This window comes from Schistocerca serialis, chromosome 1 (assembly GCF_023864345.2).
Source record: "Schistocerca serialis cubense isolate TAMUIC-IGC-003099 chromosome 1, iqSchSeri2.2, whole genome shotgun sequence".
NCBI classification, from domain to species: Eukaryota; Metazoa; Arthropoda; class Insecta; order Orthoptera; family Acrididae; genus Schistocerca; species Schistocerca serialis.
This window is the reverse complement of record NC_064638.1, coordinates 1,194,032,204-1,194,058,766: the sequence shown is the minus strand read 5'-3', so window position 1 is coordinate 1,194,058,766 and position 26,563 is coordinate 1,194,032,204. Positions and strand designations below refer to the sequence as shown.

Here is a 26,563-nt window from a genome sequence, read left to right as displayed (position 1 = left end):
AGGAACCGTAAGTGAGCTGCTTTCGACTTCTTACTTAGACTGAGTTGAACCCGGAACTGGATGTCCCTATCGATGGTGGTGATAGACTGAGTTCTTTTCTGAACATGGGGGAGATGGAGTTTTGACTGAGGTTAAGGGGGGAAGGTGCTGTCAGTTCAGGGATAGCGACGAAAGTCGACCGATCGAGATTACGTGATATGTTATGCAAATTTTGATGAGTATTCTCTGACGCACCAGGCACAAAGAGACGCTTCATCTACGATTTTCAAGTTTCTGAGCACAAAAGATTCTTTATTAAGCCTTACCCAATACCATAGACGCATAAGTATAGACTGAAATTGCCAAAATGCTCAAGCAGCGCGTCATTGAACACCGTGCAAACTCGTACAACGCACCTGTGTTGATCGTACCAAAAAAGGACCAATCGATGAGGCTTCGGTGAGACTTGTCGTGGACTGGAGAGAGATCAATATGATTATCTGTTCTAAATTGGAGAGACCTTAAAGCCTGGATGAATTGCTCCATCCATTTTATAGAGTTGAAGCTCCGTCATCAATCGATTTAAGGGACAACTATAGGCAGATTAACTCTAGTGGTAGGCCGTACAACAGAGTTGTATATCAGTCGGGTTCCTTTCAGAGCATGCTGATACGATAGCTCCGTACCTAGCAACCATATACCAATGCTTGCTCGTCGAAATATCTGTACCTAAGGACTGGAAAGTTACACAAGTCACACCAATACCAAAGAAAGGAAATAGGAGTAATCTGCTAAATTACACTGACGTCGACTTTCAGTAGAATTTTGGAACATATACTATGTTTAAACATTATGAATTACCTGAAAGCCAACGATTTATTGACAAATAGCACGGATTCAGGAAATATCGTTCTCGTGAAACACAACTTGCTCTTTATTCTCATGAAGTAATGAGTGCGGCCTACAGGAGATATCAAGTTGATTCATATTTTTCGATCTCCAGGACCTTTTGACACTTCTCCTCACAAGCCACTCCTGGTCAAACTGCGTGCCTATTGAGTATCGGCTCAGTTGTGCAGCTGGATTCGCGATTTCCTGTAAGAAACGTCACAGTTTGTTGTAACTGACGGAAAGTCATCGAGTAAAACAGAAGTAATATCTGGCCTAGGAAACAATCTGAGCAGCCCTCTTAGATTGTTTACAGATGATGCTGTCATTTACCGTCTTGTAAAGCCATGAGATGATCAAATCAACTGCAAAACGATTTATGCAAGGTACATGTATGGTGCGAAAAGTCATAATTGACTCTGAAGAAAGTCGTACACATGAGCACTAAAAGAAATGCGCTAAATTTCTGTTGTACGATAAGTCACACGACAGTAATAATGAGCGTATGGCATTGGTGGCCAGGAGACTCGGCTCGGCTGCCGCTCCACAAATTCTTCAAGGCCACTACGGCGACTTGCGAGTTAATGAGTATGAAATGATGATGAAAGACTCACAACACCCAATCATCTCGAGGTAAAGAAAATCCCTGACCCCGCCGGGAATCGAACCCAGGACCCCACGCGCGGGAAGCGAGAACGCGACCGCAAGACCACGAGCCGCGTACACACGCCAGTAAAGACTGTAAATTCAGCTAAATAGTTAGCGATTACAATTACGAATAATTTAAATTGGAACAATCACATAGATAACTTTGTGGGGAAAGCTAACAAAACACTGCGATTCAGTGGCAGAACACTTAGAAAGTGCAGCAGGTCTACTGAAGAGATTGCTTGCACCATACTTGTCCGCCCTCTTGGAGTATTGCTGTGTGGTGTGGGATCCGCGTCAGATGGGACTGACGGAATACATGGAAAAAGTTCAACGAAAGGCAGCACGTTTTGTATTATCGCGAAATATGGAAGAGAGTGTCACAGAAATGGTACAGGATTTGGGCTGGACATCATTAAAAGAAAGGCGTTTTTCGCTGCGACGGAATCTTCTCACGAAATTCCACTCACCAGCTTTCTCCTCCAAATGCGAAAATATTTGCAGAGTATCCATGTAGATGTAGATCAGAGAGAAATATTGGTCGCGTAGACTGTTTTGCTTTCTTTTCGAAATACGATTCATGCTCCTCATTCTAAGCACTTGCAGTTGTGTGTAGGTGTTATCACTGCAATTATAATGACCAAGCTTATTGGGACAACAGACTAATTAGTGTGTGACGTGCGGGACCAATGGTTCCTGGCAGCAAAACAACCATCAAACAAGCTTACTCAACCTCCGAAAGTTCGTCATTATAAAACGGACTCACCTGATGCGACGAACTAACACGCTAACAATGAGTTAAGTAAATAGTAGCACTTGATGAGGTGTGTGCACTAGGAAGATGACCAATTATAAAATTTTAATGTATGTGCAAAGGAGGTTCTCAAAAATATCCTTATTACACTTCAATAGTCACTATAATCTGAGTGGAAGAAGGTACTTTTTGAACTCATGTTCTTGGTTTGGGACCTGTCAATAATAAGGCACTTGAAGAATATTTTTCCACAGGTCACACACACTAAAAAATTTTTAAAAAGCTGTACGATTTTTGGAAAGCTCTGCCAAATGTGAAGTGTAAGTGTTCAATGATAGTGAAACATGAATAGTCCCAAAATTGTGATGAGGTTCGAAAATGTAGAAGAAGAGATATGGGGTGACACCTTTGAGGTTTCCTCGATGCGGATGTAAGCATTCAGAGTTGAAGAGAATTATTCGATTTCTTAAGTTCACCTAAAATGAACAGGAACAGGTAGAACGTTTTCAGTTCCGCTAGAGAGAATGGAAAATTTAGGGCGTACTTAGGCAGTGTTTCTACTTGGCTGCTGAAGTAAATGCAGGAATGATAATCAACGTTTACAGTTAGATGTAATTATGTATCTTTATTTAGAATGTGCCAATGTCAAATTGGGCAGACTTGTAGCTAAATGTTAGGACAACATTAAACGAATACGCGTGTATCTACCGTACAGTTCCAGTGAGAGAGGCGGCTGATTATCGAGTTTACATAATCACAGCACACCTAACGCTAATAGCGCTCATAAGGAACATGAAACTATCGTTATTATTAGCAGAAGACAGTAATTTACAGCAGAAATACTTGCAATTGTCATCCAGGAACCCAAATCTAAAGATTCTGTCGTAGCAACTGTTCACTATATTTAATACTGTTTAAGCAAAAGGAGGGAACGGCGTTGGAGGTGCAGACTTCAAGCTGGTAGTCCACTCATCTTCGAGCTTGTCGAGACAAATGTGTATTTCAGAAAAATATTTTAGTTTCGCGTCTCTTATCTCTGTGTATTTTTGTAAAAAGAAAAAAAAGGGTAGCATTCTCATACGTTTCTCTTTTTATGTGGAAAAAATTTCCATATTTCGGTACCTAAGACCAGATTTGTGCGATCACATTAAGGAACATTGAAAGGACAGAAATGTGACTGTTTGCGATATTCATAGAGGTAGACAAGGAATTGATGAAGAAACACAAATCTGCCTCTTGATAAAGACACAGTATGATGAGAACATTAAGTTTCGGAAATAAATGTTACTCATCTGTTGCATATCATTGTAGAGCAATTATCCCGGTGCATGGTGTGAAGTAAAATTATCTCTTTACAGACACAACAAAACAATAAATGATTTTGAATTCTTACAAATGGTGATTTTCTCTTAGCACCGTAGATATAAGCAGGTAAGATATTGAATGAGGCATAAACACTGAGAAAATGTTTCCCTGTTATACATGTACTTATACTTGCAAAGCTGGATGCTTACTAGCATACCTTCATTAGGTAACGGATGTTTAAAGCTTTTCAAATATTCAGCCAAATACGGAGAGTACATTCAAGAGCCGCCGGGCTTTAACTCGCTGCGTGCAGCGCGGCAATGGCAATGCGCCTGGAAAAGATGTTTACCTTGAACAGGATGCCGATGCCGAGGTTCATGAATGGCTTCGTGAAGTCGATGACGCTCTCCCTGGCGTAGTTGATGGTCATGGATGCTACGGCCAAGTCAGCGCGCTGTGAACAAAGATCATTAAAAGACGTGTAGCACTCGTTGTTGCTGCCACGATGAAAATAATGTAGCACATCCCATTCCTCCTCCCGGAGACGATGAAGTCGTTAGAAAGGAACTTATGTTCGGATTCGTACGATGGGACAGATAAGTAGCCGTGTTCTTTGGAAATGTAACATCGTTGCGTTCGCTTTATGTTCTTTAGCGAATCCAGGGGAAAGTTAAAATCTGTATGGGCGGTCCAGAGTTTGAACACCGCTGCCCCCGAATGGGAAGTGTGCGACTTCACCATAATGCCTTCTTACTCGGTGCTCAAACTGAAGGGAGATCCATTGAGAAAGTAACTTTAAAAAAAAGTTCATTAACATTAACACCAATAACGTATACATATCTTGTAAAATGACTCGTTCCACATCATTTATATACAAGACCCGTTAAAATGGTCAATGGAATATGTAATTAACTAACTTCAGAGTGCACAATAACATACAAATATGTTGAAAAATTATCTGATTTGCATGTTACTGCAGTGTGTTGTACCTGTGATTATGTATCAAATATGATTTCAACACCACTCACGCATTAGGGTGACTGCTTTTCCGACCGTCCGACTGCTTCTGCAACGCAGTACGAGGAGCGAACTATGATCGCGGACCAAGCGATCTGCATGCCGCTGGTCCCTGCAGCCGTTATTGCAGGTGATGCCACTGCTTCTTTATTCAAGCAGTTCCTCATTTGGCCTCACAAGGGGTGAACGGGGCCCTACGAGATATTCCTACCTCGGAAAAAGTCTGAGAAGATTCGGTGAATCAAACCTGGGTCCTTCCGTACCGAAGCCTGTCACGCTAACCACTCCACATTTTTTTCCCACAACTTTAAGACATCGCTATGCTCGAACCCAGTAGTCATTGGGTTTTATTCATGAGTCAAAGATGCTACCACTTTTTTCCCTTTTATAACACTGTACCACTTCTTTTTGTTATGTTACAAATCAAGAGAAAGTTTGTTCGGGAAATGTAACAACACGTCGATTATAAAACAAGGACACTCTTTCTCTCCTTTTTTTTCTTTCTTTGTTTTTATATTACATTACAGCAATGTAGGATGGAGATAAGGTGGGCAGCGGTCGAATCCCAAGGCAACATGTTTGCAAATAAAGCACGATAACATGGAAGCCTCTGCTACTTCCAGTGGGTATTCACCATACATTGGCGAAAAACACGGAGGTGGGGATCGTTGTCACACGAAATAAGTACTGCGCGTAGTGTCCGAGGAGCCATACGATCGAATTAATCTTCGTCCGGTGGAAATGGAAAAGTTCGTACACAGAAGAAGTTCAACCGAGAAAACAGCTTTTGATGATTGGGCAAGGAAATCCAGTGTCAATGTTCTCATGCGCAGGAGACAAGCCTGCGTGTTAATGTATCAACTCAATGACACGTGTCGCAAAGACCAGTGAGACGGAGGCGTTCGTTGGTCGGGATCAGATGTGAATGGCGCGACCATTTCAACCGTGCAGAGGGATGAATAATTCCCAACGAGTAAACAAAGATCTGGTGATCAGATGTGTCACTAATAAAATGCCGGTCACAGAAAACTTATTACAATATAAAAATCACGTAAATGCCGCAATTTAGAGTTGATCCGGCCAACATCGGCATGGGTAGTTAGCCTGGTCAGTCAAAGAAATCGTTCCGGAGATGATAGATAAACTCCAGTGGAAGACTCTGCAGGAGAGACGCTCAGTAGTTCGGTACGGGCTTTTGTTGAAGTTTCGAGAACGTACCTTCACCGAGGAGTCAAGCAGTATATTGCTCCCTCCTACGTATATCTCGCGAAGAGACCATGAGGATAAAATCAGAGAGATTAGAGCCCACACAGAGGCATACCGACAATCCTTCTTTCCACGAACAATACGAGACTGGAATAGAAGGGAGAAGCGATAGAGGTACTCAAGGTACCCTCCACCACACACCATCAGGTGGCTTGCGGAGTATGGATGTAAATGTAGATGTAAATAAGCGAGATGTAAAGGAATGAGTAGCTCGAGTACATGTTAAAACAGTGCGCCGAATGAACATTACTGGAGCCTTCACTTTGATATTGGGAAGTCCCAACCCTCCAAGAGGACGGTGCCCTGATAACACTTCATAACGGAGTCGAAGAGTATGATTTTTCCAAAGGAAACGACTGGATAATTGTATCAATCTACGTACCATCATCGCTGGGAGCGGGAATATTTGTGTAACACAGTACACCCGCCATGACTTTGATGACTTTGCCGGTGGTGGGGAGGCTTGCGATTACTATTGTTTTATCGCTAAATTTTGCAAAACTATTAAAATTTCGTACAGAAGGCTCTATAACTATAAAGTTCCTACCGAGAACTCTGAGAAAAATGTATATTTCTCGAAAGTCAGGTGCCAACTTCATAGCTAGTCGGCTATTCGAAAATGTGATCATTTTTTTTTTCTCGTAGTTCTACAAAACTATTCCGTAATTGCACAGAGAACTCTAGAAATACGGCATATGTATAAAGAACTCTGAAAAAAACCATATTTCTAGAAAATCGATTGCCAATTTAACAGCAATTTTGCGATTCGAAGTTGACATCATAGTTTTTTTCGCAAAATTCTACAGAACTAGTAAAATTTTTAATAGAGAACTCTAGGACTATAGAAAAAGTATCAAGTACTCTTAAATATATAAATATATAAATATATATATATTTATTTATTTATTTCACGAAAGTCGGGTACCAAATTCACCAGAGTAGCAATGATGGGTAGACTGGCTGCTAGCATCCACAATACAACGAATATTTTCCCTCGACTGTGAGTCCTGGAACATAAAAGCATGCTCTCTGCAGGTACGTGAAGCTGGGGAGTCCCAATGAACTGGAACTCGTCTGCACTTCAGATGCAGATGTCTTGTGGTGACAAAAAGGCCGGTGGCAGTTGCCTTTGCAGAACAATCAGAAAGGCTGGGCTTTCGTCATGCGATTTTTAAGAGATTGGCCTTGCCTGAGGCAAAGGAAACAACATTTACACGACTTCGGTATCTCAGACGCTACTGTGCCTCTGGTTCGGCTGGGCAGTCCTGGGGCCAAAGACTGCGTTGTGTACAGAACACGCAATGTGGTTCTGGCGTACGCTTATTATTGTGTTTATGGAGAGTTGGTATAGACTGTATATTGAGAAGCGAAGCCGAGGATAGCGTGTTTGAATCTGGTTGCACTTCCTCGCGGATGCTCTGAGCGTTCCGTCTACTTCTTCTTCTAGCTCCATTAACTTTAAAACGCGTCCTTCGGTCAAGTTACGTTCTTTTATGCGGTCTGTTCAGGGACGACAGCTTCTTCTGGGAAGGCATACAATATCATCGGAACTAAGACTCTGCCACAGACACTGACGTCCTCTCACAACGATTTGAATGCCTTTATTCTTCGTTTACATTCTATGAACGTTAAATTGAGATTTTCCCTGAGATAATAACTGAACAGGCGCAATCAGTTACAGGTGATCTAGGTGCACCGGATTGATTCTATTACTGTCTCCGTACCGTTCCCGAAGAATTGTCTTCGTTTCCTCGTAAGTGGGCGCGACTACGGCGAAACCGTCGCCTAGATGTCACCTTCGAGATAGTCACCGAAGCCAGACGTGCTCATTAACAGTGGACAAAGAGGGGCTGCTGTCCACTGAGCTTCCAAATCGTTCACAGACTCTAGGCCAGACTCCACGTTTCCTCAGAAGGGCTCTGAATCAATGGACGATAAGTTCACTGTCATAATAACTGCGTTAGTAGGAGGGACCACATCATTCATGCTTAGAGTACACAAGGATTCAGAAAGTTTCCTTTCGACAATGTTGGACGCGGTGCAATCCACCACTGAAGAATAACAATTGACAGCGTGTCCTCTAAACAAGCCGCGTAGTGTATAAGTTCGGAGAGAAGTGTCTCAGCTGAGAAATCTCTGATCGCTGTGACAGATCGAGTAATAGTCAATCTCTGACGAGTTTGCTTTCTTTTCAGAATATGTAATTTTTTTTGTCGATATGTCTAGAGTGCTGTCATAACTTAATAATCTTAAAGAAGGCAGTAGTTGTCGTATCCATATCAAACTTATGATAGAAGCGAGTAAACAAAAGGTGACAGGTCTGCTGACAAAAGAAGCGCGGAGATAATCCAGAGAAAAAACCAATCGCGAGAGGTGCCGATCTCCAGTACATAAGGGCCTACAGCAGATGTCTCACAGTAGTACCTAATATCAATAAAAAATGGTTCAAATGGCTCTGAGCACTATGGGGCTTCACTGCTGAGGTCATCAGTCCCCTAGAACTTAGAACTACTTAAACCTAACTAACCTAAGGACATCACACACATCCATGCCCGAGGCAGGATTCGAACCTGCGACCGTAGCGGTCGCGCGGTTCCAGACTGTAGCGCCTAGAACCGCTCGGCCACTCCGGCCGGCTAATATCAGTAACTGAAGTGCTTTGTATTTTCCTATAAAAGCAAATCAAGGCGAATTGTGTAACAATCATGAAATAATCTGTTTCCACGAGCGTTAGTGTTGCAGTGTAACGCACCTCATGGTACCTTAATACAGAATGACAATTATTGAACTATAATAAATAGACATAACTTCTGAACGGTTTGCGTCAAGACATTCAAATTGCACGGTTGGCCGCTGGGCGAAATGGTAATTAGTATCTACACGCATGCGCACGCGCCTTGTTGTTGTCGGACATATGCACGTGAAAATGTCACGGTGCAGCGTGCCTGAGCGTACAGCGCTTGAGAAGACCTACTATGCCAACAATAACAGCCCAGCTGCGGCTCAAAGGAAGTTTGCGACTGAGTTCAAGCGGAAGGCAACCGGTCCAAGTATGCTAACAATCAAGAATTTGATTCGTAAGTTTGAGAGCGTGGGTAGTGTTAGTGATGGCAGTGTTGGCAATGTCGGTAGCCCAAAAAGGGTGAAAACACCTGAAAACACTGAGAAAACACGCACTGTGTTTCAAACCAGCCCCAGGAAATCGATCAGACGAGCTGGACAGCAGGTGGGAATCAAACGGAAGACACAGCGACAAATTGTTTTTGAAGACCTGCATCTCTTCCCATACAAATTTTAAACCCATCAGCCGTTAAGCTCCAGGGCCGTGGAACAGCGGTTGTGTTTGGCCAACACTATTGCCCACAGAATTCACGAACTGCACTTTGATGTGAATATGGTTTGGTTTAACGATGAAGCCCGCCTCCATTTCGATCGGGTCATCAATAAGCAAAATTGGTGCATTTAGGGGGACTGAGAATCCACATTTCGCGATCGAGAAGTCTCTTCACCCTCAACGGTAACTGTGTGGTGTACAGTGTAATCGGTGTGATATTCCTTGATGGCACGGTGACTACCAAACGGTACGTGAAGGCTTTGGAAGATGACTTCATCCCCATTACCCACGCTGATTTCGAGAAGATATGGTTCATGCAAGACGGAGTTCGACCCCATCGATGCAGACGAGTGTTTGATGTCCTAGAGAAGCACTTTGGGGTCGGAATTCTAGCTCAGGCGTACCCAGAGGCAACTGGCATGGGCCTCGATTGGTCGCCATATTCTGCGGTTCTGAACACATGCGACTCCTTTTTGTGGGGCTATATTAAATACAAGGTGTACAGCAATAACCTCAGAAGCATTGCTGAGCTGAAAACAGCCATTCAGGAAGCCATCGACAGCATCGACTTTCCGACGCTTCAGCGGTTCGTGCAGAATTTCGCTGTTCGCCTGCGCCACATCATCGCCAATGATGGCAGGCATATCGAACGTCACAACCTAAATTCGAATATCTGTATGTCGGAAAATCACGCCGTGGAGTTTGACCGCACGAGGATTCTGGTACAGACGTCGAGATACTGGGACAGCGTTGTTAGAGAGGCCATCGAAATTCGCACCAATGACGACCTCATAAACCGTGACTGTGGCTATAATCTTAGCAAGGCTTGGGAACCAGCGATTGGGTTAATCAAGAGTAAATCGAGCAAACGTATAGTTGTGACGACCACGGCGGACAGAGCGACCACACCGACGTCATCTCAGACGCCGTCGCAATCTGTTCCATCGCGCGACCGTGGCGCAGGGCGCGGACGGCGGAGGGAGCGCGCCGCGGGCGGAGGGTATTTGAATCGGCCGCCGCCGCGACCGAACCCGGTTCCCTCTGAGCAGCCATAGCGTACGGATCTCCGTGCCGGTACGTTCACAGGAGCTCAGTCCGTCAGTTCACCTGATGATGGCGACATGTATGATCGCCGAAATATTGTGCCCGTTGGACACTATAGACCGGCAGCACACCAGTGGATATTTTGATTATCTGTAGTGATGTTTCTATGTCGAATAAAGTGTGTGTACGGCGTAGTTTGTAACTAATTTACGTTCTTTTCATATAGTTCAGTAATTGTCACTGTGCATGACTGCGTGGCTGCTCCTAATTATTACCAAATAGTAAGTTATTGGCAATATTTTTGTATAGCAGGACTCACAGCGTGAAATACGTCATAATATATCATTTTAAGTTGAATTTTCCAAGTTAGCTGCCAATTGTTTTATTATACTTCTTTCAATAGGCCTATTTCGGCAGTAATGCCATTGTCAACTAGACCTGTGAATATTACAGTTGGTAAATTTCGTTTATATTTGTGTTATTTGTGTATGGGGTTAACTGTCCGTATGTACTTACGTCTAGCTTCGCAAGACGTACATATGGCGTCACTGATGAATGTTTCTGTCATTCGTCGCTGAAAATTTTATTAGCATTCTAGAACATGACAATGGAAAAAAATAAACAATCAAATATTAGGCAAAAAACAGCTGCATTACTCTAACTCAAACAATACCACTAACCGACTAGCTATAACCACTTTGTGAACATACAGCATCATTGAGAAATGTCAGATAGTTGTGCAATTACTAACTGACTTTATCTTATCATCACAAAAACAGCGACAATAGACAAAAGGCTTCATCAGTGATGCACATTTATATACGTCTCGCCTTGTTAGAAGTAAGGACACGTGCACAATTAACTCCATATACAAATCTGTGATATTCGCAGGTGTACTTGACAATGGCAATATCGCCGAAGTAGGCATGTTGTTGTCTTCACTCCGAAGACTGGTTTGATGCAGCTCTCCACGCTTCTCCATCATGTGCAGGCCTCTACGTCTCTGAATAACTGACTGACTGACTCCATCTGAACAGCCATCGGAAGTCCCAATGGTACAGACCAGCCGTCGTGTCATCCTCAGCCGATAAGCGTCACTGGATGCAGATATGGGGGATATATGGTCAGCACACGTCTCTACCGACCAGTGTCGGTTTTCGGGATCGGAGCCACTACTTCTCAGTGAAGTAGTTGTTCAACTGGTCTCAAAAGGGCTGAATGTATCCCGTTTGCCAACAGTGCTTGGAAGATTCTGACGGTGACCTATCGAGGTGCTACCCAAGCCCGACAGTGCTGAAATTCGGTGATCTTACGGGAAGGCCGTTGTCTTCTAAATAACTGCTGCAACCCAATATCCGTCTGAATCTGTTTACTGTATTCATCTCTGGCCTCCCTCAACGATTCCCCCCTCCCCGCCCCCATCCACATGGTCATCCATTACTAAACTGGTGCTCCCTTGATGTCTCGAAATGTGTCCTGGCCAGTCAGGTTGTGCCACTAATTTCTGTTCAGTGCCACCTCATTAGTCACTTGATGTACCCATCTAATCTTCGCATTCTTCTGAGCACCACATTTCAAAAGCTTCTATCCTCTTCTCGTCTAAACTGTTTATCGTCCATGTTTCGCTTCCGTACATGGCTACATGCCATACAAACACTTTCAGAACGTACTCCATGACACTTAAATCTATATTCTGTAGTAACAAATTTCTCTTTTTCTGAAACGGTTTTCTTGTGATTGCTAGCCTACCTTTTTATATCGTCTCCACTTCGATCATCATCAGCTATTGCGCTGCGCAAATAGCAAAACTCATCTACTACTTTTAAAATCTTCTTTCCTAATCTAATTCCCTCAGAATCACCTGATTTAATTCGACTCTATTCCATTATGCTCGTTTTGCTTTTGTTGATGTTCATCTTATGTTCTCCTTCCAAGACACCGTCCATTTCGTTCAACTGCTCTACCAATTCTTTCTCAGTCTCTGAAAAAATTTCAATGTCATCGGCAAACAGCAAAGTTTTTATTTCTTCTCCCTGCGCTTTAATTCCAACTCCAAGTTTTTCTTTGGTTTCCTGTACTGCTTGCTCAGTGTATAGATTGAGTAACACTACGGATAGGCTACAACTTCTGTCTCATTCCCTTCTCAAACGCTGTTTCCTTTCACGCCCGATAACTCTTATGCCCGATAACTTTTATAACTGCCGCCTGGTTTCTGCACAAATTGTAAATATTCTTTTGCTCCCTGTATTTTACCCCCACCTAGTTTCAGAATTTCAAAGAATTTTCCAGTCAACTTTGTTAAAAGCCTTCTCTAAGTACGAAAACGCTACCTTCCAAGGTAAGTCGTAAGGTCAGCGCTACCTCGCGTGTGCGTATGTTTCTCCAGAATCCAAACTGGTCTTCCCCAAAGCCAGCTTTGCCAGTTTTTCTGTCCCGTGTGTCTTTTACACCAGATGGGAGAGTTCTGTAATGGCTGATTCACCTAAGGCTGTCAGTAGTTCTGACAGGATGTCGTCTACAACAGGGGCCTCATTCCAGCTTAGGTCTTATAGTGCTCTGTCAAATTCTTCCCGCAGTACCATATGTCTTATCTCATCTTTGTCAAAGTCTTCTTCCAATGCGATAATATTGCCCATGCGTACATCTTCCTTGTATAGACCTCTATATACTCCTTCTACCTGTCAGCTTTCCCTTCTTTGCTTAGTATTGGTTTTCGATTGGAACTCTTGAAATTCATACAGCTGCTTCTCTTTTCTCCATAGGCCTCTTTAATGTTTCTGTAGGCGGAATCTATCGTACCCCTAGTGAAATATGATTCTAAATCCTGACATTTGTCCTCTAGCGATTCCTGCTTAGCCATTTGGCACTTCCTGTCAATTTCAATTTTTAGACGTTTGTATTCCCTTTTGCCTGCTTCATTTACTGCATCTTTATATTTTCTCCTTTGACTGATTAATTTCAATATCTCTTGTGTTATTGAAGGATTTCTATTAGTCCTCGTCTTTTTACTTATTGATCCTCTGCTGGCTTCACTACTTCTTGTCTCAATACTACCCATTTGTCTTTTATTGTCTCCTTGCACATGTTTATTTCAATCTTTGCCTTATTTTCCCTCCGAAACTCTCACCAACGTTTGGTTCCATCAACCAAACCAGGTCCAACTCCTTAATTTTCTATCTTTGTTCAATTCTTTAGTTTTAATGTGCAGTTAATAACCAATAAATTATGATCAGATTCCACATATGTCCGTGGAAATGTCTTACAATTAAAACTTTGGTCCCAAAATCTCTGTCTTACCATTATATAATTAATCTGAAGCCTTCCAACGTCTCCAGGTCTCCTCCATTCATGATTCTTAAAGCAAGTGTTAGCTGTGCTTGGATTATACTCTGCGCAAAATTTTACAGGGTGTCTTCTTCTTTAATTCCTTTTCCCCAGTCGATATTTACCCGTAATTTTCCTTCTCCTTCTTTTCCTTCTATCTCTTACGCCTCAGGATGGAATCCCCGATGGACATTAAAAATTCGTCCAAGTTCTACCTTAGCAGAAACCGAACCATTTGTGTCAGTGACCAGTAGACTGCCAGTTAGAGAGAAATGCCAGCCGAGTTGTTGCAAACATGGAAGCTGTCGCAGCATGGGAAAATGGCGAGCAAAATCAAATGGCTCTAAGCACTATGGGAGTTAACATCTGAGGTCGTCAGTCCCCTAGGCTTAGAACTACGTAAACCTAAATAACCTAAGGACATCACACAGATCCATGCCCGAGGCAGGATTCGAACCTGCTACCGTAGCAGCCACGTGGTTCCGGATTGAAGCACCTAGAACCGCTCGACCACAGCGGCCGGCAAAGGCGAGCACCCAGGGCACAAGCGAAGTATAATGACATCACGGAAGCTAAGAGATACAGTCATTCTAGTGAAAAAAACAGAGTTTCATAGGAAACGCTAGGGACAACGCAACAATAAGTATTCAGCTGCCGAGATAGCAGAAAAGAGCATCTGAAAGACAGAGTTGTGAAAGTCTGAAGTCACCAGGAGAGCTGTTTCCTAAATGAAGGCTGCGAGCCGACCCCTGCGAGCCAACGAGTACTTCTGGTGGATCTGGGGGAGACCCCAGGGTGCAAATCTTGGACATTCATGAGAGCACTTTGGAGATCGATATGAAGGCCGCCAGATTCCGCAGTCGGTGGCTGTGCATGACGTAGCAGCCGCCACTTGTGATTTTGCTTTGCTGGTGATACTGCAAGATGAGTACAAGCCTGCGTTCTGCCACTAATGATGCGCTACTCCGTCAGCCCTGCCATGGTATGGCACTTAGAAAGACCGTCGTGTGTTACTGCCCAATAAATGTGTTGTTGTCAGTGACATTTCCTTGGCACTGTCAAGTGTAACAACGACCTCACACCACATCCTGCCCGGCTCTCTCCTGACGAAAGTAGGAGTCTGGAACTGGACACCTGTATCTGATGCCAGCAAGTGGTTGCCAGTGGTAGAGATATCTATGCCTGGTGCCACACCCACACAGCTAGGACATCAGCTGCCAGCCTTGTATGCAGCTCCAATGTTGGGTCACCAGCTAAGATGTTTGTAAAAATGTGGTGCGGTGAGTGATATTTTTTTTAAATGAACGCTCCTCCATTGACTGTATTGTTGTTTATTTAATTACGACCCAGGTTTCAGACTTGTATACCACTTTCAAGTGACTGAGGTTATGTCATTAACATATATTACAGGCCATCAAGCTCGAAATCGGCCGTAAATTAAGAAAAATATTGGCTCCCCATGAAATGCCAGATGTAAAATTATCATCTTGTAAAGAGATCAGTAAATAATAGTGATAGTGGGAGCACATCATATTTAGTAAAAACGGGTTTACCAAAGTAAAAGGAGCCATGGAAGACGGTCTGGCGCTTGTCTTGCAGTGTCGTCAGCAGAGCGAAGTGTCGGGTAGCGGCTGCTACATCGCAGACTGCCATCAGACGCAGAATCCTGTGGTTTCAAGCTCTGCACATGGAGCTCCAAAGTGCTGTCATGGGTGTCGAACATTTACACTCAGGAATCTCGACCCACGTCCACCTCAAGTACTCATTGGTTCGCAGTGTCGGCTCTCAGCCCCCGTTTAAGAAACAGGAGCCAGCAGCATCGGTATCGGCATCAGAAATGGGTTGAACAGCGGTAGTGCTCCCCCTCTCAAAGACAGATGATGGACAACATTTCAGGTCAAGCAGGTCAAGCCTCCAGTAGACCTGCAGGATGATGGTGGCCTCTGAGCACCGTCAGTGTTGCTTCAGAAGCTGGCAGTGTGGCTGGCAGCAGCGTCCTTCCAGCCTGACTCATGGTTCCAGAGATGAATGGAGACAGCTATGAGTGCCAAGGGTCGACTCCGTAGCCTCTCCTCTCATTCGACAGCGGCAATTGACACAGGGGATGAGACTATGCACTGGACAGTCAGCAGTCAGCATTCAACAATCAGAGGTTTCCTTAAGAGGAGTGGAGTACTGGCGCTTCCTATATGCTATGTGGCGGTGGGATGGCAATGTGTCCCGGTTTTACCTCGATGTCAGCTCTCCTAGTGACTTCAGATTTTCGCAACTTCATCTCTCAGAGGCTCTTTTCTGCTCCCCTAGCCTTTCTTACAAAATCTGCTTTGTCACTTGTATGACGGTATCTCTCAGCTTACGTGATGTCATTATGCTTCCTTTGCAGACCTGGGCGCTCGTCATTTTCCCATTCTACGATAGCTTCCGTGTCTGTCACAACTTGATCAGCATTTCATCCTAGCTGGCTGTTTACTGGTCATTGACATAGGCGATTTGGTTTCTGTAAGCTGCCAAGGCAGAATTTGGGCGAATTTTTAGTGTCTGCCAGGGCTACTATCCTAGGGCATAACATCTCCCCCTAACTTCAGAAAGTTCCTCCTCAGCGCTACTCCTCCGGCCCTGTCATGGCGCGGCCCCCTTCGAAGACAGTCGTGTATTACTGCCAAATGAAAGCGTTATTGTCAATGATGCCACCTTGGTGCTCTCCAGAATAACTTTTTTTTTAAAAAAATCTTATTTTGTTTGCTTTTGTTCGTTGCATCTGCTCGGGGCGGACGTCTTAAGACATCCGTTTAAGTTCGTTGATGATCGATTAACTCAGTTTTTTTTATTACAGAGGACACGTAACCCTCTGACCAAACACGCTGAGCTACCGTGCCGGCTTTCGTTTTCGTTCGTTGCATCTGTTTGTGGCGGATGTCGCAAGACACCCGTTTCAGTTCGTCGTTGATCCATTAGCTCAGTTTTTTTATATAACAGACGGCAGCTAACCCTTTGACCGAACACGCTGAGTTACCGTGCCGTCGCATAACTAGGACCTCATCACCACATCCCACCCAGTTCTCTCTTCTCGGCTGTAGGAGGTTGGGAATGGACCCTTGTAAATCAAATTCCAGTCCTCCATCACTTTTAAATTTTGTCTCTAAACTATCTGAACAAATTCTTTTATGTCATATACATTTCTTGAGATCTGTTCATCATCTGCAGAACTAGTTGGCATATAAACTTGCATTACTGTGGTGGATTTGGGCTTCATGTCTATCTTGGTTCACTGTGCTGTTCATAATAGGTTTCCCACATTCCTATTTTCTTATTCACTATTAAACCTACTCTTGCATCACCACTATTTGGTTTTGTATTTATTACCCTGTATTCACCTGAGTGGAAATCCAGATCCTGCTGCCATCCAATTTCACTAATTTCCACTATATCTAACTATGATCTATCCATTCCCCTTTTTAAATTTTTAAACTTACCGGCCCAATTAAGGGATCTATCATTCCACCCTCGGATCCATAGAATACCAGTTTTCTTTTCCTGATGATGACATTCTTCTGAGTAGTCCCCGCGTGGAGTTCTGAATGGGGGACTATTTTACCTCTGGAATATTTTACCCAAAAGACGCCATACAGTAGAGCTACATGCCCTGGGGGAAAATTGTGGCTGTAGTTTCCCCTTTCTTTCATTCGTCCACAATACCAGCAGACCAAATCGGGCAATCATCCAGACTCTTGTTTCTGTAGCTACTGAGAGGGCTGGTGCCCCCTTGACGACCGACATGTTTGTCTGGTCTCTCAATATATAACCTATCTTGTGGTTGCAACTATGGTACGGTTGTCTGTATCACTGAGGTACAAGAGCCTCCCCACCAATAGCAAGGTCTCCTTTCGTGGAAGGGGGGGGGGGTGATAGGCATATTGCATATTGTACGAAATATAATAAAACTATCAGCAGCTAATTTCGAAGTTTCGATTAATAGCGGCAGTGCTGCTCACAGAAATTCTTCCACGTGTCGGCTGCAGCGATTCTTCCCGGCTATCGGTCCCGGAATATTTGGTTTAGCTCCAAGTAAATAAATAAATAAATAAATAAAAGTAAGTCATGCTGCTGGCTTTCACATCAACAAAACATTTATTTCTGTCAAAAGAACACAGTGAGTCTCGCAAATACAATATAATAGACAATTCTACTTAATGCGCTGTAACATCCTATATAAAACGATCAATTTGTTCCGCATGAATGACTCTTTTGAGGTTAAAAATTGATAAACAATCAGCTACAAATCTTCAGTGGACGTTTTTCAGATCCAATAAACGCAAAATACTGATATGTTAATTTTTCGATATCTGCCGAATTTTAATGATTTATTACATGTTTTTAAAATCGGTCTGTGAAAATAATAGAAACTGCTTATGTGCTACTTGTTCTCTTTCTAAAGAGCTATGGCGATTGTTGAGAGTCGATGTTTAGATATAAATCGAATGGCCGCAGTTGTATGGACAGCTACTCGGTGCAGCCGACCTAGCCAACCATATTTGTGAGACGACAGGGTGTTCAGCGCGTCTTTGTGTTCATAAACAAATATCAGATGTAAAAAACAGAGTTTGAGATTACAGAAATGCTATATTTCAGTTTGATACGATTTAAATCTGGTGATATGTTAAATAAAGGTAGTCTTTGCTACAAAATATGTAGCAGTTAATGCGTAAATAAAATGTGTTATAAAAGGTACTTGAAAGCCACGTTGCTAGTATTAAAAACGCGTATATTTTACCTTGGACGTTTCGTTTTAGTTACGTAAAACGTTGTACGAGGTAGCACTTTTGTATGATTTCCGCTTGCATTTGTAAATGTCATCTGCTTGCATATTTTTTACTAGTTGCAAATACGTATTTCAAATGCGTTTAATAAGACGGAGCGCTTTCTAGTGTGCTAATAACTGTAAAGCAACTACTGACGCTGTGGCCACACAAATGAAGAATTTATATTATGTCTATATAGATTGAGGTAAAATTTACCAAACACTGAACGGATTAGCACCTAACTTCTATTTTTTTGTACTTTTGTTGAAAATATCAAAGTACTCTCAATCTGAAATCCGGAATACCGAAACATTATATACTGGGACAGACAGACTCCAGGGTGCTAGGAACCCATTCATCCATCCTGGATTGCCGAACCATCACCATTTGAGTGAGCTACGTCCACATTAACAATTATATCATCGATGGCAACTTCGATGATACCATCGTTTTTCTAAACCTAAGTTTCTAAACGTTACACCTTATTACAATACCCTGTCCAGTCTTATGCAATGACGTATTGAAGGAATCGTCTCATGTTTTTGTAATCCTGTAGTGTTTCGCCAGACAGGTTCCCAGTTACATCGTGATCTCTGAGATCTCTTTTCATTTTTGTCCAAGCGATTTATGTTGCGTTGAGATGTGCAATTATCTGACGATAATTGGAAAACTTCAAGGAATTAATGTGGCCATGGTAGTCGCTTTGGGTAGATATGCCCAAGCATTCTAGCCGAGCATTTCTGAGAAACTTCTTTTTGCATCCTACAACTGCAACTATTAGTCTTTCTAAAACGTTTTCCCGTGCTCTAGCAGCAACTATTTCTTTCTGTTACGTGCATTTTCTATACGTTAGATTGCTATCTAGGCATGATCAATCAAGGTAAAAAATTTCCTTGACTGCTTCACGAACACCTCGAATTTCCATGAGGAACCTTAAACGCCAGCCAACAATGTTTTCAAGTTCTATTAACGAAGTTAGTTCGTTTTGCGCCCTTCTCCACAAGAAACTTATTAATTTCAAAAGTTTCCAGACAGAGGTGGTATTCAGTTTCCATTCAGTCTTTTGTTCTAACAAAGGCAACAGCTCTCGGACTGTTGGTACAACATTTTGTACAATATAAAAGTCACTCACGGTATCTCATATGACAGGCTTGTTAAAGTCGTCTAACTCATATTGTATTTCACCAACAATTCTCCTAATAAAGGAGAGAGATGAAAACTGTACTGTAGAAACTTTGACAGTATTTTACACTAAATGAGGCAAAAGTACATCACATAATGCATGAAATATGTAGCTGTACTTCTATATTAAGTGATATGGCAGTAATCGAATGCACATATTAAAATAAATCTCATGGACTAAGTGGGCTTATCGAAGACGGCCGTATAGAACAATTACTGAAACTTTCCTGGAGTTCATGGAGATACGACAGAATGAGTGTCACTAAACTTCAGGAGCCTCTTTACACTCTCCACACATTTTCCTGTGTAGGCGGGAATCACAGCTCTCTCCACAAACAGGAGTGTAAGGAGTAGATGGCAACACTTTTAATGAAACAGCATCAACTCATCACACACGTTCAGTATGAACACAAACTGCAGATCGGTTCACAAATCAAAAATCAGCACGGCGAAAGTAAACCGGAAACGATACCTCTACAACAATATGAGCATGCTAGCACACATTATTGGAAGCTAAGGTTGGCAGAGACCGGAAACAACTAAATATACTTCCGGAGTCATAAACAGTCTTTCGACTTTTATCGTACAGTGACCCCTATCAATCATCGCGACGTAGCTCTCTGAAAAGTGAGCAATTAGTGTATCAAAATATGCCTTTCATACTAATTTCCTAGTTGCTATAAGCGGATATTAAATAAATTTGAGGGGCGTAGAGCAAATGTGGCTACTTAAATAAGTCCGTAATGCATTTGTTACTTCACAGAGTGCAGCAATGTCTAGCTGCTGTACCACATTCACTCCTTTTTGCAGAGCAATAGCAAAATAAGTCCCTGCTTGCTTTTTGTGTGTAGTTCCGTATCGAGTTTTGAATTTAAACAATGATAGTAGTGACATTCAGTGTTCAGAGGGTTATGACTGTATAACAGCTGTCAAGAGTCAGCATTAGAACATGAAGAAAATGACGGAAAATGAATTAAACTATAATTTCCATTGTAATTATGTAGCACACCAATGTTTAAATTTTAAAACTTCTGTTCCTCTGATCGCATGCCTGTTAACTATCAGTAATATGTAGTAGTATACCTAAAGCACGTTCTACTGAAGAATCTCATTTGCATACTTATTTACTATAGGACAGGTTGCAAGTAATGTCATACGTGGGCGCAAATGAAGTAAGAATGAAGGTGTGTGGAAGAAGAATGTTAGGAAGATCGGCGGCGCAAACCTCGCGAGCCTTAAATTAATCAAAAGGGAAATGAAGTGTGTGGCCAAATATTTGCGAATTTAGAGACCGAGCGTAGACTCAATTGTTTATCTAAAGTTAGCTCTGAACAAAAAGAACTCTTTTTTTAGACTTGGTGATTTTTCGAAGCAGATTGTATTTGTACTAGGACACGTCAAAATGCTACTCGTCGGTCGTGTCAGGAAGAGAGATGGGTCACGAGGCAAAAAAGCTGGAGTGTTTTTATACATGGCAAGAGCGCAAGCCACAACAGTGAGGAAGTGCAAAAAATATGTTTTGAATACATTACAAATTAGTGATGGACGTGTTTACAGGTATATATCAAAATACGAAACGCATGCTGTCTGTGATACAAGAGGTCACCAGATCCCTGGCAACAAAATTGATGACTGTGATGTTTCACATACTTCATCATTTGCATCCTACCAGAGTCACTACTCCAGAGGAAGAAAACCTAATAGAAACGAACTACGCCCTGGACTGATAGTGAAAAAATGTATGATCTATGCACTGCATGACTGCATGGTGTAATCAAAGTGGAAAGCTTACTGTGAAAGAGAAGTAGCACTACCACGTATTTAGGCCCGAAGTTTATCTTCATTTTAAACATACGTATTCTGATACCTGTCCAAGGTGTGACCAAGACAACAGATTACTGATGGAAACAGACGCAGTGAAAAGAAAGGGTATAAAGTTCAGAAAGAACTGCACTTGCGAGTCACAGTTAAAGAAAGAGAGTTTAAGAAATGAAAAACAGTTAGATGTTACGTGATGGCATTTGATCTGGAAAAAGCATTGCCATTTCCAAAATTAACCACGTTGTAAGAGAAATATGTATGCATACAGTTTTGCATGCCACTCGTTTAACACTAACAAGGGGCAGATATTTACGCGGGACAAAACTGCAGGAGGAAGAGGTGCTTAAGACATGGTTACAAGTGAAGTGAAGCATCTTGAAACACATGCAAAGACCAATTAAGGAAGTATTTGTATTCGTATTGCTGTGGAGGATAGAACAGAAACAAAAAAGGCTCAACTTTCTTAAAGTACGTTACCCGTCCTCAAAACAAAGCAGGAGCTATTGGTGAGAAACTTCTCTAATGTGTGCTTTCATATCTTTCAAACGGCTAGGATTTTCATTTAACAGTGAAGAAAGAGCATCTTCAGCATGAAATTTGCGTGTTTGACGATCAGGTAGACATAGTGACAGCGGCTGAAAGAAAACCATTTGAAGTGAGAGTAATGCAACACACAGAATTCTTGTGGCTGAAGCCTTCGAAAATTTTGTAACAAAACGAGAAAGCAGGTGCCATTTTACCTTAACCTTAAAGAGACACAACTCTCACACTGAATTCTGCTCGGTTCCTATGACACACGTAAATTCTGGAGAACTCAGTGGAATAAGTGTGACGTTAACCGCCACAACATAGAAGATCCCAATCAACAGCTCCCAGAAATGCAACTTCACCGCAAAATACGGTGTCAACTAAATCGTGTAAGATTTGGCCACGCAGAAACTAAATCCATGATGCACAAGTGGGGTACCACTGACGATCCATTGTGTGAGGTGGAAATGCTGCACAAAAATTGCTGTGTATAGTACAAGATAGCCCCTTGTGTAGGTTCTTTGGAAAATGGAGAGATTTTATCTAGGCCAGCCCAACTATTATTGAATGGCTGTCTCGTTTGGATGTAACTTTATACTGGATTATGGCTGCCCTAGTACCAGAACTATGCTCTCATATGAACTTTAAATATACTGGTGTTTGTTGTATTTATATTAGTATTTTTACTGTATCCGTGTCATATTCGAACATAATGTATGTATTTTTTATGTATCTTAATCATCTCAACGTTTGAACTCGCACTTGTAAAGCCATACGATAAATGAAAAATAACTCGATGAATCTAAATAAAGGACAGGGCCGTCAAGTGAGTTCTCTTGCCCCCATTGATCATGACAAATTGTATATCAACACAAAGCCACTCTCAGTTAAGGAAAGTATGATATGCTGTCTTTAATGAGTTACGTATCCTCAAGTCTATACGCTTTCTTTAAAAATGTGCCTGTGATTATAAATACGCGATGAGGTAGAAAGAAGCAAGTACCTTTGAAGTGCAGAGGACAAAAAAAACCAGTATTATGATAAATCAATTTATAAAATGTAACTTGTTCTACTAGTGGAAGTTTCGTTTCTTTATTTCAGCTTGTGATCCAAAGCTTTTATCTTCAGAGCAGGACCATTGTAATTTCAGTTTATTTAATGTTTTTCAGTTTACTAAGAAATGTGTACATACTAGTGCAATAATTTCTTTAGCAACAGGTGAGTTGGTTCATTGTGTATGTGACAGTTCAAATAAAATATCTGTTCACCTTACGTTTCTTATTTCCACATAAGACTCATTTTCTCAATAACATGGTTTTAGGCTTTTATCATGTCAGTTCTGCACACCACATAATTGTAAAGCGACTGCAGATACCGTGGCCACACAAATGAAAAATTTAATGATTTAGTTTGCGAATAACTTTATTTTTCTTCCGTTTGTCACAGGCTGTAGAGCCTAATTTTATTGATTTCATGAAGCTATGAATTACGTTAAATCTCTTTACGATCAAAAGTTTTAAATCGCAATTTCGCAACGAACGATGTTAACTTCGCGCTGCTGTTCTTTACAGCGGAAACGATTGTTTGCGGAATAACAAGGTCGTGAGTAATTTCTCTGACCTAATTTTCATAAAAAAGGAACTGAATTTCGAAAATAACCAAGTCAGGAATCTCACTCGGTGGCTCCTTGCTGTTTCTATCTTTATGTGCGTTACTTGCACACTCCTCGCCACTTCTGGTAGTGTAATCTAATTCAGGTAGCAGCTGCCATTCTGCACGAAATGACTCACACAGTTGTGGAAAGCTTCAGAAAGGGCCTCAAAGACTCTGCATTCGACACTTAGCTATGCTATTGTTTTAAAAGTTGATAAACACTTCATTATGTGACCTTCAGTTGAATGAAAGATGTTTTGTTGTATTGTACTTGCTTTCGTTATTAAAAAATTTCCATGATCGCCTCTGAAATCTTCTCGAAAGCGTTACTAACCGGACAGAGAATCAAACAATTAACAAATACCACTGTTGCTCTTGGAAAAGCAAGTCCCACACATGGTAGTTTCTAAAACTAAAATTAGCAATAACGTAGCTGAAAAAAAAGAAAAGCAGGATCTAGAAACTACATAATGACTTTTGTTGCTCTGGCGAAAGCGTGCAATGCAACTGCTTTATAAAGTTGTTAAGAAGTCAGCAACAGATATTAAAAAGGCCTTCTTCATAAAGGAAAAATTGAGAAACAAAATACCAGAAAGTTAAATTCCGCGGTGAAATATTAACAAAACTTGAGATTAAAGTAGGAAACAGGTAAGTAGATGATCTTCCACTATCGATTTTTAAGTGAGTTTGAGAAGTAATAATATGAGAACGGAGGAAACAATTTGAGGAAAACCAAATCAATTGAAGAAATAAATTAGGGTAGAAAAGAGACAGCCTATTGATAGACTGCTTAGCCTTTGCAGATGATGTAGTAACCTTGGTATATTCACTAGGAATAGCGACCAAACAAATTAAACTATTGTAAAGACAGGCTGATGAAACAGGTTTATAGATCTCTTTCAAGAAAATAAAAGCGATGGCAAATATTGAGACAGCACTAAGAACATGTCAGTTAAATATGGCCGAATTTATTAGACCAATAACTGAACAAGGGAGGACAGAAACACACATATAGATTCTGCCAGACAATTGGGAGTGATTATCGTGTAACGTTAATTTGCAATATGTTTCACGCCCCGCTTACATGCTTCGTTGAACTATGAAGGTTCCACCCTACTTCTGAATACATCAGTCCTAACGAATTAATGTTCATTTTTGCGTCAAAGTTTTGCATAGCCAGCAGATTTTCAGGGCATTTCTAACAAAGCCATATGAGGTACTTAGTTTGTTCAAAATTTATGTAGGCTGCTTTCAATTTCCATACTATGCTGCGCGCCAGTTGTACATTCTCGTACATGTCTCTTCAAGTTAAGGCCTATGAAACTTGCAGACTTCTTTCAGTGAGGCAAGCCTATTTGCATGGATGGACATGGAAGAGCCCGAAATTTCTGATGAGCATATCCATGTACCTGCACATCTTAAAGAAATTTTGAAAACTGTATAAGTTTTCAGGAAAAGACGAAAAAGAAGAGTGGTGCAACATGGTGTGAGGAAAGGAGAGAAAAAAAGACAATCAATGACTGAGGGAAACGTGGACGAGAAAGAAACAAAGAAACAGCTGAAACTGGTGTAGTTCACAGTGGTTGACACAAATAAAATCAAATACTGGAGTTCAATGTGGCTCAACCTTTACATCGGATTTCTCTATCTTGTCAACAATAGACCTAAAAAAAGTATTAGTGCGCCACAGCTGTGCCTTGCATTCAGGCCACAGGCTAGGAAGACATTCTAATCTCCTTTACGACTAGGACGCGCAGCATGAGGCAATTGCCGAACAAATGGGGGCGACTTCGACCTCGCTAATGGCGGACTATATTAAGACCGAAGTCCTCTCTGCTAGCGTCTTCACAGTTTCTAACCAACCCGTACACGGCGCCGTGTTCAATTTATTCCTGCGCAGCACAATGTAGCACCGGCTACAACGACTGTTGTTAACCAGATTACAAGTACAACCACCTCACTAAGCTTTACTGCAGAGACCTACATCTACAAGCCCCTTGGCAAATGCAGCTTTTCTGTCCACACCCTGCAAATTTATACTGTCATTCGGGAACACATATTGCCTCCTCCCCCCCCCCCCCCCCCAATCCCTCCCCACATAGCTGAGAGACGTGCCGCCTGGTATAATTTCGTGGTTATCGCTTCCATTTAGCTAGAGCTGCTGGGGGATTTCCGATCGCCAGCAGAGTTTGTGGTCTTGGTAGTTTGCAGGCAGATTTAAGTAAGGCGGTTCTTTTCAACCAACACAGGGAACGTCACCTCTGTATCCGCTGTACACAAAATGATTGAAATGGATTTATAAACGAGTTTCCTTTGCCACGATTTTGTCATCATCGTTCAGCCACACACTGAGACGATCATACCAGAGGCTGCAGCCGCCTGAAAACGTTAGCTCATGGCAGCGTTACTAGACATAGTGACAGTCAACCTGACGCAGTTCGTTATCGAACAATATTTCATCTTAGCGAAAGACAGTTTGACACCCATCTCAAATAAAATATATTACATACGCAACGAATATATTTCTAGGCCCTATACAATGTATTCTCAGTAAGGTACAACTCCATGCTACTAAATATTTGGTTGGTGGATAAGTTCGAGGCATCTTTACATATGAAACTTCCTGGAAGATTAAAACTGTGTGCCGGACCGAGACTCGAACTCGGGACCTTTGCCTTTCGTGGGAAAGTGCTGGTTCGCAGGAGAGCTTATCTGAAGTTTGGAAGTTAGGAGACGAGATAGTGGCAGAAGTACAGCAGTCAGGACGGGCCGTGAGTCGTGCTTGGGTAACTCATATGGTAGAGCACTTGCCCGCGAAAGGCAAAGGTCCTGAGTTCGAGTCTCGGGCCAGCACACAGTTTTAATCTGCCAGAAAGTTTCATATCAGCGCACACTCCGCTGCAGAGTGTAATCTCATTCTGGAAACATCCCTCAGGCTGTGGCTAAGCCAAGTGTCCGCAATATCCTTTATTCCAGGAGTGCTAGTTCTGCAAGGTTCACAGGAGAGCTTCTGTGAAGTTT

The 26,563-nt window shown here is 42.1% G+C and overlaps 1 protein-coding gene across 1 annotated transcript in view; it reads right to left on the bottom strand.

Moving 5' to 3' along the window:
• The window catches only part of LOC126456514 (glutamate receptor ionotropic, kainate 2), a 1,353,954-nt gene that overhangs the window by 140,608 nt on the left and 1,186,783 nt on the right, over positions 1-26,563 (bottom strand). The window contains exon 10 of the mRNA XM_050092267.1: positions 3,924-4,028. Coding sequence (XP_049948224.1) covers positions 3,924-4,028 — 105 coding nt within the window. The remainder of the gene's footprint in view (positions 1-3,923; positions 4,029-26,563) is intronic.